The sequence below is a fragment of the Choloepus didactylus genome, chromosome 23 (genome assembly GCF_015220235.1).
Source record: "Choloepus didactylus isolate mChoDid1 chromosome 23, mChoDid1.pri, whole genome shotgun sequence".
Classification (NCBI taxonomy): domain Eukaryota; kingdom Metazoa; phylum Chordata; class Mammalia; order Pilosa; family Megalonychidae; genus Choloepus; species Choloepus didactylus.
In genome coordinates, this window is record NC_051329.1 from 22,987,587 (window position 1) to 23,002,326 (window position 14,740).

General features: G+C 36.6%; 1 protein-coding gene across 1 annotated transcript in view; it reads left to right on the forward strand.

The window, feature by feature from the left end:
- GRK3 (G protein-coupled receptor kinase 3) overlaps positions 1-14,740 on the forward strand; it is a 165,227-nt gene that overhangs the window by 81,868 nt on the left and 68,619 nt on the right. Inside the window, exon 3 of the mRNA XM_037816792.1 lies at positions 4,595-4,668. Within this exon, the coding sequence (XP_037672720.1) occupies positions 4,595-4,668 (74 nt within the window). The remainder of the gene's footprint in view (positions 1-4,594; positions 4,669-14,740) is intronic.

The window sequence follows — 14,740 nt, forward strand, 5'->3', positions numbered from 1 at the left end:
AGAAGTGTTGAAGGCATGTTCTGGCCTTGCTTTATCTAGCATGTTCTATTGTTTGTTCATCTCACAGCTATTTCCTTGAAGAGGTCTTATTGCCCATTCTATCTGAAGTACAGCTTCCTCTTTTTATCATCTATCCCAGTATCATATACAATTCCCTCATATCATTTACCATTAGTTATGATTATTACTAGTTAATTTTTTGCTGTTGGTCTCTTATATCAAACTGTGGGCCCCATGATGGGAAAGCTGTCTTCACTGTTGCACCCCCAGTGCACAGCACACTGGCTCTTAGTAGGTTCTCAGTAAATGTCTAATAAAACAGTCAGTGTTGGTGGGAGCTTTCTGCAATTTTGCAGTCTGTCCTCTTCCCCAGTATTGGAATCTCCTTGGCAAATCTTAGGACAAGTATTATTTCTTGCAAGATTTTTTCCCACATTTCTCTTTACCTTTTTTTTGATTTTTAGAACGCTAAATTTCAAAGTTTCTTATAGAAACCACTCATTTAATACTTTGAAAAGCTGTCAACTCATTGCTATATTATAAAAAGCAACACAATTTTTTTGTACTAACTTTTGCAAAATATAGTGTTAGCAAGTTGTTTGCCTTCCCTTGGTGTTATATACTCTAAAAAGTTAATCACTATTCAGGCAATTTACAGTGGTTCAAATACAGAAATAAAGGTAAATGTATTCCATAATTATCTAGTAGGCAGGTGTTGGGTCACTATTTTTTTTATTCTTTAAACTCTGGGGAAATTGCACTGATGAAGTGAATGTGTAAGGCAGATTATTGCCTTATTTTTTTGCCCTTTAGTTTTTGTTCTAATCTGAGTAATGCTTCATTTGCTTTTTATGTAATTTAAGGCTGATGAAGGTAAATTGCTTTCAGACTGGAACACAGTGATCTAGAATGTATCCAAAAGGCAAAATATCTTTCTTCTTGTTTCTCCGTTGTAACAGCAGCTATGATAGAAAATAAAGCCTCAGTTTATGTGCAGACAAGAAGCTACTGCTTTTTTATGTAGTATGTAATAATAATTCTTGGTTCATCCTACATATTGACAATGGAAATTGCACAAAGAAGGAGGTAAAACATTCATTAAACCCTCTGCTTTCCTCTTACCCTTCTTTCTTTTCATCTCCTTCCTTTCCTCCCCTTCCTTCTTTCTCCTGAGCGCTGCTATGTCACAGTCACTGGTCTAGTTGCTGCAAATATGTATGTAGAGGATAAGACAGATGTGCTCTGTCCATATGCAACTTGTATTATAGTGGGGGAGGCAGACAATAAAATGCAAACAAACATGGTGGTTGTAAGTGCCATAAAAACATGGTGTGGGAGGGAAGACACAGAGGGGGAGAATGAATGAGAATCAGAAGACCTTGCTAAGGAGAGGGGTATTGGAGTTGAGTTCTGAAGGCCCAGGAAAAGAATGTTCTAGGGAGTGGGAGTAGCAGCAGGAAGTCCTGATTAGGGATGGTGTATGGTGTTAGAGGAATTGAAATGCGGACACTTGGCCTAGGCAAAGTGAACTTGGGGGGAGCAGGACGAGATGAGCCTGGAAAGGAAAGTAGGAACCACGCTGCAGAGGGCCTGATAGGCCTGGTGAAGCATTTCACTTTTTGTAAGTGGATCGAAGTGGAATTAGAAAGCCAGTGGCCCTTGTGTGATACTGTCATTTGGACATTTTAAAAACATTTCTAATATGAACAAAACACCTAAGTTGAAATTCTCACTTTCGTTTTCTCTTCCAAAAATAGGAAAAGAAATACATGAAGCAGAAACTGACAGAATTGAGATTAACAAATTCACGTTAGAATTGGAGATTTCAACATCCTCTGTCAGTAATGGAGAGAACAATAAGTAGATAATCAGTAAGGATCTAGAAGGCTTGAACAACTCTATTCAACCAACCTGATTTAATTGGTCTTTTTTTTTTTCTTCTGAAACACCCCACCCTACAAAAGCCAAATATGCTTTTTGTTTTTTTCAAGTACCCATGGAACTATTCACCCTCATATCACCCAGATGGACCAACTTTGGGCCAAGTACAAGTCTCAATAAACGTAAAAGTATTGAAATCACAACAAGTATGTTCTTTGACCACAACAGAGTTAAATATAAATCAGTATCAGAAAAATACCTGGGGAAGGTGTCACAGGTTTGTCTCTACACCTCAAACCTGTGCTCTCTGTTAGAAAAGGCCTGAACCTTATCAGTCATGATTCAGTCAGTTTGGGCTTCATCAAGTAACATCCCACGCAAATAAGAGTATAGGGACAGACAAGTTTAAAAGCAAAGCTCACTCAAGACAAGAATTCTAATTCAACACATATTTACTAAAGGAGCACTTAAGATAAAAGGAACAATTTTACAATGTAAACATAAATTGATGTATTACCAAGCCTGGGGACTTCTGCCCCTTCCAGATGTAGCTGGATATGAGATCAAAAGACCCCTCCAGTTTAAGTTAAAGAGTATGTATAGAGCCTTTGATTTAGGATACATTTAATTAAATCATATTCTATTTTTATATTTGACCCACGGGTGGTGAACTACAGGTGGGTCAAAAATAAAGGAGGGTATTCATGGCATTATTAGAGATTCAAACTTAACCTTGAATGTTTATAAAACTTTACTGAAAATATTTCTACTAATTAAGCTATAACTTCTGTAAGAGCAATACAATATACCCTTTATATAAAAACTAAAAATTAGAAGAGACATTTTTGTTGCTTATAGGTAACTTATTAAATTCCTTATTTTATTCTGTAATTTTCTAGCCATTACATCATATTATGTTCCTCACTTCCTCCTTTTCTCCTTGGGCCTATTTAGGCTCTCCCTCAGTACAATCTTCTAATATAGGATTCGAAGAATATGAATCATCTGTCCCAGTTATTATAGTAAGGCCTTTCCACTTCATTTCATTAGGAGATTATACGTGAGCATTTTGGGGTAAAAGTTCTGTTACACAGGCTTCTATAGCAAAAGGAACAACTGATTCTTCACTATCAGAATAGAAAGCTTCAGGTGGTATATGAGAGCAGCAAGGCTCCACGGCTGCCTGACCCTACACAGAAAGAAGGAGCCAGGTCTTCATTATCAGATTCCTCAGTAGAGATATCATCCTGTGGCAAAAGACCCCGAATATTTGGAAATTAAATGCCACACCTCTCAATGACCCGTGGGCAAAGAAAAAATGACGAGGAAAATTAGAAATTAACTTTGAAATGAATGACAATGAAGAGACAACTATTACTTTTATTTCAAATAAAAATATTAATCTGTGAAAAGGTAGAGATTTGTGTCCTCAACTCCTCCTTGTCTGCTGCTTGAATTGCAGCACCCCTCAAGTTGCTCAGTCATGTGCGCTTGGCTGTCCCTCCTGCTGCTTGGTGGCACCTGGCTCTGGTGAAGCCGGCCTGGCCTGTTCAACGAGGGAGACCTAATCATTTTCTTTTAGTTCAGGTGACAGAACACTGACCATTTTCAAAGGTCGTGTTTCTGGAACTATGGAGGGGAATTTATGGAATAGTCCCAAACAAATTCAAGTGACATGATTCTTACGCTGACATTAATTAAAATCTTGTCAGAGCTGCTTCCTTTCAGTCCCACCAGGTGAATTCTGGTCCATTCCCTCCCGCCATTTTAGGCGTTTTGTGAGTCTTTCTTCAGTTCCCTTCTGAGATTTCTGTTTCTTTGGATACTTCTTAAGTTGTTTCCACTTTTTGGAGTTCTGTGGTCTTTGAGAATCTCCTCCCTTGGTCTGGTGTCAGTTTGTCCATTTCAACTTCATTCATTCATCTAGGCTTGGCTATGTGCGAGGCATTAAACTAGGCTCTCAGTTTGCAAAGGGGGTGAAAGATAATTAATTAGAGCATGGTAAGGACTTTGACAGGGGTGTGTTTGAGGTCTTTGTAAATGCATTCATTCAACAAACATTTTGTGACCTCCTACTGTGTGCCAGACACCATGCAGGAGAGTCTCATCAGAGAAGGCTTCAGAGCAGTGGTAGCTTTGGAGTCCACTTTTGAGGCTGGGGAGCGGGCATTCCAGGCATAAGTAACCAATTGTTTAAAGGTGAGGAATGGAGTGTGAAGGCACAAGGGGTGACCTTGGGAGAGGTAGTCTGCTCTGTCTTCATGGTGGAGAATTGGGGGTGGTGAGTGAGTGGAGAGAGGAAAGTCTAGAAAGTTTATGAAAGTTCACCTGTCTTTTTAGGGGGCTTAGTCTGGTTTCTGTGGGCACATTATTTATTAGCTCCATGGGGACACTTAACACTCCATACTGCGAATCTGTCATATCTCTCGATTGCTATTCTACTCACTATAGCGGCGTTTTTAAAAAAGTAGGGGCAGAACAGGTATGAATAGAGAAGGGGTGCCCCCAAAGCAAGGAGCCAAGAGTGTAGTATTCTTCTACCTGGAGTTATTTCTTTCCAGGGTATAATCAGTCTCTTGAAATCTTTTATTATTATTATTTTTTAAGTAGGGGGAGGAAGAGGAAAGATATAAACAAATTACTTTGAGAATACCCTGTAGGGTTAAATTTCAATTTATTGTTCACCCTGAAATCTTTTATTCTTTTCCTTTAGGTTTCTTGCTATTTAAAGATTTTTGTTTGAATGAAATTAATGAAGCTGTACCTCAGGTGAAGTTTTATGAAGAGGTAAGAAGAAACTGTTTTACTAATGCTTTTATTTCAAAAGTGCATTTAAGTTGTACATTGGAAAATATTAAGACTCCGAATGCCATTTTGCAAATATTTAGAAATTCATTGAAAGTAATTAATGGTAAAGATATAATATGTGAATTGTTAGGGATGCTAAAAACATCTGTATAAAATGAACAAATTATAAAAATTATATTCTTAAGGGCATCAGAGGGATCTGAGGTAATGAAGAATAGTTGGACTAAAATTCCAGAGAGGGGAGAATCATTCAGAGATCTGCTGAGGATTAACCAGCTGTTTTACTTTCCATGGATACTTGCTGATTCTGGACAACACCAGCAGCCAGAGGGCTGCTGCAGGATGAAAGAGAAACTAGCAAAGGGAGTGACAAATTGTGGGACTTGGGTGTGGGGCTCAAACACACAACTGTTTTCCCACTGACATTTGGTGAATTCTAAGGCTGGAGGGTAGCTGAAGAGATAGGCCAAATGTTTCTGGAAGGCACACTGAAATCTCTGACAGCCTTATGTTGGAATCATAGACCTGCTAGGGTTGGAGTCTGAAAACAGAACAGGCAGGAAACGTAAGCCCTAGAGGGAGTGGCTGATTGACACTGAAGATCTACAGCTACTGATTCTAGGTGGAGCTGGAGAAGAGAATTGAGACTTGGCCCTTGGTAGAAGGCTGCTTCTGGGAGGCAAAAAAGCCAGAAGAGATTTCTGGGTCTAAGGTTAAAAAAAACAACAGAGACAAATTGGAGGAGCCCCAAATACATAGTCAGTCTCCCTCTCAAGACATATGCCATATTTTGAAGCTGAGTGGGTCAGGAGGCTAAGGACCTGAGCTGGACACCTCTAAGGGCAGAACTGAATCTAGTGGTGAGGAGAGATCTCACATTAAAATCCATGGAGGGCCTTGCTGTAGTAACAGGGACAAACCAGAAGCAGATTGATTCACTAAATAAGTGGCAACCCAGACCAAGCCAAGCTTCTCTTCTCTCTTCCATAACAGAGAATAAAGGAACCCTCTGTCTTTTATGACGGTGGAGGGTAACAACATCTAACGAATCTACAATGTTCAGCATACAGTAAAAAATTACTAGACTTGCTAAGAGGCAAGATCATATGACTCCACAAAAGGCAGTAGAAACAGGCCCACAGAAGAATCAGATCTTAGAGTTAGCTGACAAATACATTAAAAGAACTATGAACAATATGTTCAAGATAGTAGAGGAAAAGATGGACAAAAAAGAAGGAGAGAGAGGGAATTTCAGCGTGATTTGAATTTTTACCAAGAATCAAATGGGCATTCTAGAACTGAAAAATAAAATACGTAAAATTTAGAAATTGATGATTGGGTTCAATAGCAGATTGGATTAATAAACAGGAAAGCAGCTCAGTAGATAATCTCAAACTAAAGCACAAAGAAAAAAATAAATAGAAAAGAAAACAGATAAGATCATTAGAGATGTGGGTATGCTGAAAAGATCTAACATGTGGAGTTGGAGTTCCAGAAAGAAAAAAGACAGAATGGTGCAGAAGCTATATTTAAAAAGATAATACTAAGAATTTTACAAAAGGATGAATGATATTTGTTTACAGATTCAAAAAGCTTAGAAAACCCTGAGAAGAACAAATACAAAGGAAACCTAACTAGGCACACCAGTGTAAGATTATGGAAAATCTATGACGAAGAGATAATCTTTAAAGTAGCCAGAGGAAAAATCAAGGCATATTACTTTTAAGGAAGTAACAGCGTGCCTGTGACATCTTAATAGAAATGATTAAAATAAAAAAGAAAGAAAGACGATGAAAAGGCCGCCTTTCAAGTACTGAAAGGCAAAAAAAAAAAAAAAGACTGCCAACCTAGAATTCTATTTCTCATAAAAATTTCCTTCAAAAATGAAGATGAAATCAAGATATTTTCAGACTAACAAAAACTGAGGGAATTTGTCAGTAGTTGGCCTGCATTATAAAAATACTAAAGAGTGCTGGGAAAGCTGAATATTCACATGCAAAAGAATGAAATTGGACATTTACCTCACACCATACTTAATAATTAGCGCAATATAAATATAATGCAACATAAATATAAGAGCTAAAACCCATTATACTCATAGAAGAAAAGATAGAGGGAAATCTCTAGAGCCTTGTGTATGGCAATGGATTCTTAAATATGATGCCAAAAACAAGAGCAACAAAAGAAAGAATAGATAAATTGGACTACATTAGAGTTTAAAACTTTCGGGCATCAAAGAATATTATCAAGAGAGTGAAAAGGTAACCAACAGAATCATATATCTGATATGGGTTTAATATTCAGAATGTATAAAAACCTCTTACAACTCAACAAAAAGACTAGCCCAATTAAAAAATGGGCAAAGGACTTGAATAGACATTTCTCCCACAGAAGATTTACAAATGGCTGATAAACATTTATTATACCATCAAAGATGTGTATTGTAATCTCTATAGTAACCTCTAAAAGAATAGTTAAAGAATGTATGTTTAATAGGTTAAAAGAGAGAAAACTGGAATAAAACAATATTGAACTAATAAAAATGGCAAAAAATGTAATAAGTATGTAAAATAGTTGGGTCAAAATAGAAAATAGTAAAATGGTAGATGTAAACATAATAGTTAAATAATGTAAACAAATTAACTACTTCAAGTAAAAACTAAGTTTATCAGACTTGATAAAAAAGCAAAACCCAAATATATGCTGCTTATAAGAGACATATTTTAAACAGAGCAATGGCAAGGATACATTATGCAAACATTAACTGAAGCAAAACTGATCTAGCTACACTAAATGTCAGATAAAGTACATGGTAATGCTCCTTTGAGATAAAGTAAGGAATTTCATAATAATAAAGGTCAGTCCACCAGAAATCTTTCATAATCTTAAATCTGTATATTATAAATAACACAACTGCAAAATATATAAAGCAGAAACTGGAAGCTGTGAAACAAGACAAGTCCATAATGCTGAGACATTAGCATACACCTTTGAGCTTACAGAACAAGCAGACAGAAATTTAATAAAGATATGAATAAACTTGACATATACAGGACACAGCGCCCAGCAAAAATAGAATTCACATTCTTGAAAGTGCACATGGAACATTTATCAAACTAGATCTTGTGCTGGGCCCTAAAGAAAGCTTTTACACGTTTCAAGATTGAAATTGTTCAGAGTATGTTCTCTTGCTACGATGGAATTAAGTTATAATTCAGTAGCAGAGTTAACTAAGAAATCTTTAATGCCTGGAAATAAATACACTTCTAAATATTTTATAGATCAAAAATGAATTAAAACAGAAGTTAGAAAATGTTTTTAATTAAAATATATTTAAGAAATGACATACCCCTGTTATTAGCATGATGTTATCTTTACCCTAAAGCATTTAAAATGGTCTAAAGAATAGCATAATTAGGCCTGATGTTAGTAATTTTTGTGCAGTGTTGAAAATTGGAGGGATTTTCCTTTCCTTGCTTGTTTATTGGTATTCACGAGAAGTTGATTTTTTCTAGTTTTTATTACATTAACATATTTCCAGGAAGGATAGTCAATTATATGTATATTTAGCATCATTTTTTTCTAAAAAGCTAAATCCGAAAGGATTTTACTCAGTATGATGTAACCTTACTATTTCAATCTGAATCATGATTGGACATTTATCTGGTTGAGGGTCACAGCTTGGTCTGTCAAAAAAAATCTTTCTTGTATCCCTCATGGCTTCAAATCTCCCATTCCTACTTCCACTAAATTGCTTTGTCACGAAATCTCCTTGAGAAGATACTTTTACTAGGTGGAAACAGATGGGCAACCAACAAAGGATTAACAGTCACTTGGGGTTATTTCTTAAGCACATATTGCAAATATGGTAGCAAATACTGCTGGTGCGTTTCCATTGGTGTTTCTTTGTTGGCTTCCTCCCCAGCCCTCCTCATCTCTCTTCCAACTTGGCAAAAGATGGATATGGCTCATCAGGTTATCCCTTGACCATGTTCCAAAGTTTCTCAGCAACGTGTCCTTTTTACTCCAGTCTTTTATTGAACATATCACCCACCCTTGAGTGTTCAGTGATTATTCTATGCAGAAGGCTTCCAACCGTGCATCTGCAATTCTGACGTTGCTTCTTACCTTCCACCAGAAATCTCCTTCTGTCTTCTGGATATTTCTTAATGAATCACCTGCTTTTTCTTCAAACTTAAGGAATATAAGACCAAATGCAACATCTTCCCACTGTGGCCAGCTCTCCCCAATGAGTTTACTGTTTGTATCAATAGATTCAAAGTTTTCTAAATCAGTACAGACTTTAAACATTGAAGTTACCAATAATTCTCTGGCCTCTCTTTTTTCGTGCGTTTGGTGGACTCGTTAGTTTCTGGTTGTCATTTTACAACTCCAATCCACATAAAGCTCTGTTATCAGATACCTTGAACTATACATTTTGCACATTGTATTGCCAATCTCCTGTGTCCCCAAACGTTTAACAATTACCCATTTCCAGTGGTTTAAAGTCCTAATTGCTTATCCTGGCATTCAAGTCTCTGTATTAGTTATTATCTACCTTTCCCTCCTTATCTTTTACTAGCTTCTTGCATAGAATTTCCACTTTGGCCAAACTTGACCATCCAGCATTCCCCAAACCCACAAAGCCTATTGCTCTTAATGCTAATTTACTTGTCCTTTCCTCAGCCTAGAATACTGCTTTCTCTTCTCGGCTTGTTGAAAGCCTAACTTCTCTTAAGGCCTAACTGGATTTCTACATTCTCTAACAAGTCTATTGTACACTAACCAAGTCTTCTGTGATTGCTTGCTGTCTGCAATGTTCCTGTAACACTTAGCACATTCTTGCTTCTTATATGAACATAATCAGTAGTTTCGTCTAGACCATTATTTGATTCTAAGCCGGAAAGCCTAGCTAGGTGCAGCTGTACCTCTCACTTGCTGTGAGATTGGGGCAAGTCATTCAGCAGACCCTGAAGCATCTTCCATGGGTCAGTCCCTGAGCTTACAAATGTAAACAAAGCCATTGTCCCTGTACTTGAGGAGCTCACATACGAGGACTTAATATCTGAGCTTCAGTTATATCATATCAGCTGTAAAATGAGGTTGGTAATCCTCTCCTGCTAACCTTGGAGGCTAATTTTGGGGCTAAAATAGGATGCTGGATGACAGATTGATTTCCAAGCTATAATAAGGTGTTCAGGTATATGGGAGGGCATGTAACGTAGTGCTTGAGAGTTCCAGCTCTGGACTCAGACTGCCTGGGTTTGGATTTGGACTTGACTACTTGCTCGCTGGGTCAACTTGAGGCAGCAGTTTAGCTTCTCTTTACCTGGGTTTCCTGAACTAAGCATGAGGATAATGGCAGCCTGTCTCATAGGGTTGTCATGCATAGGTGCAACATACTTGGAATATGCCTGGTGTGTAGTAACTGCACAACAGTGTGTTGATTTACACCCTTCTTTGTTCCAAATAAATTTTAAGGTAGCATATAAAACAGAGTATATTATAACTAGATTTAAAAGTAAGTCATGGAAAAGTGAAAATAAATATAAGATCAGAGGTAAAGTTAGTATATAGAATTTTTTTCACTTATTCAACAAGTATTTATTAAATGCCAACATTGTATGAGGTATTGTTTAGATCAACAAGATAGACAAGTCCCTTGCTTTCTTCAAGCTTATATTCTGGTTGAAATAGACAATAAACAAGTAATAAATAAACAGGAAATGTATCAGGAAGCTATAACTGCTATGCACTGACTCAAAACAGGAGGGTGTGATATATTGTGACTCGGTGGCCAGTTTAGATAGATGAGTCAGAGACTGTATCAATGAGGAGGTGATATTTAAGCTGCGACTAGAATGGCTAGTTTTTGAAGATGGAAGCAGTATGAGAAGAGGATTCTAGGATAGAGCCCACAACTTTAGTGGGAAAGAACTTGGCATGTTTGAGGAACTGAAAGAAGACAAGTGTGGTGGGGCTTTAGTGGGTGAGGGGGCCAGGTAATACGAGATAAAATTAGGTTGAGGAGAGAGGCAAGATTTGGGAGCCAGAGTAACAAATTGAGATTTTATCCTAGGACTCATAAACAGTTTAAAGCAGGGAAGTGTCAGGTGTAGGTCAAGTAGGTTGATGTGATAGTCCTCTACATCTTCACTCATTTTATATTTAGTAGTTTTATCAGTTGCTGAGAGAAGGGTGTTAAAATCTCTACCATTGTAGACTTGTCTGTTTCTTTTATTGTCATTTTAAAAATATAGTTTGAAGCTCTGTTATTAGGCTCACACATATTTGTTATTGTTAAGCATTTCTATATGAAATGTCCCTCTAGCTCTGGTAATCCTTGTCTTAAAGTTGACATCACTGAATATTATTGTAGCCACTTTATGCTTTTTATGCTTACTGTTTTAATTGATAGATCTTTTCCCAACCATATTCTTTAAATCTGTTTTTATATATAAATTTTGTCTCTCTTAGACAGAGTTGAAGTGTTTCACTTTCTCCCCCATTCTGATGATCACTGCTTTTTAAATTGTGGCAGTTTTAGATACTGTATTTATCCTATGTGGGGCCTGAATTTCTTGAATCTGTAAATTTATATCTCTCACCAAATCTTGGAAATTTGGGGTCATTCTTTCTTTCTTTCTTTCCTTTTGTGTTTTAAGCAGTTTTATTGAGATATATTTATATACCATACGATCTATCTGAGGTGTACGGAGAATCTAGCCATTCTTTATAGGAAGAGAATCTTATCATAGTAGGAGTTGTATCTAAGAGGTTAACTGGGAAAAAATGGAAATGAAGAATGAAGTAGTAAATTGCTGTATTTGATGACTCTGGGTTTCTAGAAAGTTTCTGGAACACTCCTGTTCCAGCTTGCTAATGCTGCCGTTATGCAAAATACTAGAAATGGATTGGCTTTTATAAAGGGGGTTAATTTGGTTACAAAGCTGCAGTCTGAAGGCCATGGAAATGTCCAAATTAAGGCATCAATACAAGTATACCTTCACTGAAGGAAGGCCAATGGCGTCTGGAAAACCTCTGTTAGCTGAGAGGGCACGTGGCTGGTGTCTGCTGATCCCAGGTTGTGTTCCAGCTTCTCTCTCAACTTCTGTGCATTCTTCAAAATGTCACTCTCAGCTGCTCTAAGGTCCTTCTGTTTGTGAGCTCTTTTATAGGATTCCAGTGTTTAAATCAGGACCCACCCTAAATGGGTGGGATCCGTATCTCCATGGAAATAATTTAATCAAACATTTCACCCACAGTTGATTGAGTCACATCTCCATGGAAACACTCAAAGGATTCCAACCTTATCAACACTAATGCATCTGCCCCTACAAGACTGTGTTAAAGAATATGGTTTTTGTCAGTGGGACGTAATATATCCAAACTAGCACAACTCCTGTAAGAGTGTTCATGGGGAAGAATGACAGAGTCATGATAGGTGAAAAACCAATCATAATATACATGAAGTATTAGAAAATAAAAATCCATTGAAGAAGAAGGAAAGACTGTCAGTCTTCAAAAAGAAGTAGTATCATCTGTGATTTGATTTTTTTTTAAATTAGCTTTGTTATAGATTTTTCAGGGTTTCAGTATGTAGAATCATGTCATCTGCAAATAGGGAAACTTTTACTTTTTCCTTTCCAACTTGGATGCCTTTTATTTCTTTTTCTTGCCTAACTGCTTTGGCTAGAACTTTGAGTGCAATGTTGAATAACAGTGGTGACAGTTGGCATACTGGTCTTCCTGATGTTAAAGGGAAAGCTTTCAGTCTTCCACTGTTGAATATAATGTTAGCTGTGGGTTTTTCATATATGCCCTTTATTGTGTTGAGAAAGTTTCCTTCTATTCCTAGTTTTCTAAGTGTTTTTTTATCAAGAAGGGGTGCTTGATTTTGTTATATGCCTTTTCTGTGTTAACTGAGATCTCAATTGTGATTTGAATGTATACTCAGCTGAGTTTAGATTGCATCAATCAAGGAAATAGTAGAAAATATGAAAATTGAGAGATGATGAGAATTTTAATGCTTAGCTTTTACTTTTAAACTACTTATATTTCCAACCTCTCCGATTTGAAAATTGTATCAATAGTTAAAATTTTGAAAAAACCTTTTTTCTCCATTATTTGATTTATTCCCTCAAAAGAAATTTTAAACAGGAGAGTGTTGTGAGAAATTTATTATAGCTAGGTATAATTAAATGCAGAGGCAAGTAACTGGTTAGGATTATGTACTATTACATTACTGATAAGGCTGTCCCTGGCATATTGTAACATTTGTTTTTCATATATATGTTTTGTAACTTATTTATAAAGTAAATGCTTCACTTTCATGAATGTCTCTACTGAGACTTGCCATTCACTGAGTGCTTACTGTGGTTCAGGTGCTAGACTTCATGTACCCAGAATCTGATTAATCATGATACTTGATTCATGACCCTGTTTCATCATTAATGTATGCATGGCCCTCTTTTATATTATTGAATTATTCTTCATTCGTTCCTTCACATTCAGTAGTATAATAAACACTTCTGGAGTCATCATCCAACCTGAGAAGAAAGAAAGAAATTTTCCTCCCTTTATGTGCTCCTCCTCTATTCCATCCCATGGCCTCCTATTCCTTTCTCACAAAAGCATCCACTCATTATGAATTGTGTGTGTGTTTATCATTCCCTTGCCTCTGTCAGAATTTATGGTTTATCACATTTATGTATTCCTATTTATTATATTGTTTATTTTTGGCTTTACAATTAGGGTGTCATGCTCTTTATCCAAGAGTTGTGGGACAATATAAAATGGTCTGACATCTGAGTAATAGTAATTGAAGTGTCAGATGTATAAGAGAAATAGAGGATACGCTAAATGAAATATTTGAAGTTAAAGTGACTGAAAACTTTCCAAAAATCAACAAAAGACAAGAAACCACAGATTCAAGACTCTCAGAAAGCTCTAAGCAGAATAATGCGTGTGTGTGTGTGGGCGGGGGCGGGACTGAGGGGACTGTAGACTACACACAGCTAGATACATCATTTTAGTATTCTAAAAAATATCTTTCCAACATGAAGCTGAAATAGAGATTTTTTTCAGAGAAAGGCTGAAAAAAATGAGTTTCTAGTTGACCTACACTATAAGAAATGTTCAAGTTGGTTGGTTAGGCAGAAGGTGTATGTTATGAGATGACACGTGGATCTACACACAGAAATGAGGAGCACCCGTGTAATAAAAACTAGCCTGAATATAAAATGCTTTTTCTTGTAGGACAGGACTCTTGTTAATGAATTCTCTTAGCTTTTGTTTATCTGTGACTATTTTAAACTTTCTCTCAATTTTAGGACAGTTTTGCTGGATAAATAATTCATGACTGACGGTTTTTCTCTTTCAGTACCTTAAAATATATCACTGCCTTCTTGCCGCCATGGTTTCTGATGTGAAATCTGCACTTAATCTTATTGCATTCCCTTGTAAGTGACAAATTGCTTTCCTCTTGCTATTTTCAGAATTCTCTGTGTCTTTGGCAGTTAACATTCTGATTAGTATGTGTCTCAGAGTGGGTCTGTGGGGTTTATTCTGTTTGGAGTATGTTGGGCTTCTTGAATTTGCATATTCATATCTTTTGTAAGAGTTGGGAAATTTTCAGTCATTATTTACTCAAATATTCTTTCTGCTCCCTTTCCCTTCACTTCTCCTTCTGGGGCACCCATGATGCATACCTGTGTGTACTTCATGTTGCCAATCATTTCCTTGTGACTCTGGTCAATTTTTTCCATTCTTTTCTTCATCTGTTCTTTTTTCTGTTCAAATTTGGATTCTTTGTCTTCTAGCTCACTGATCCTTTCTTTCCCCTCTTCAAATATGCTATTCTGTGTCTTTAGAGTATTTTTAATTTCATCTATTTTTGTCTTTCACTCCCATAAGATCTGTTATTTTTCTTTATATGTTTCAGATTCTTTCTGTTCACCCAGTGTCTTCTTAATATCCTTTATCTCTTTAGCCATCTCCTCGAACTGCTTTAGGAGATTTGTTTGAACATCTTCGATTAGTTATTCTAAGT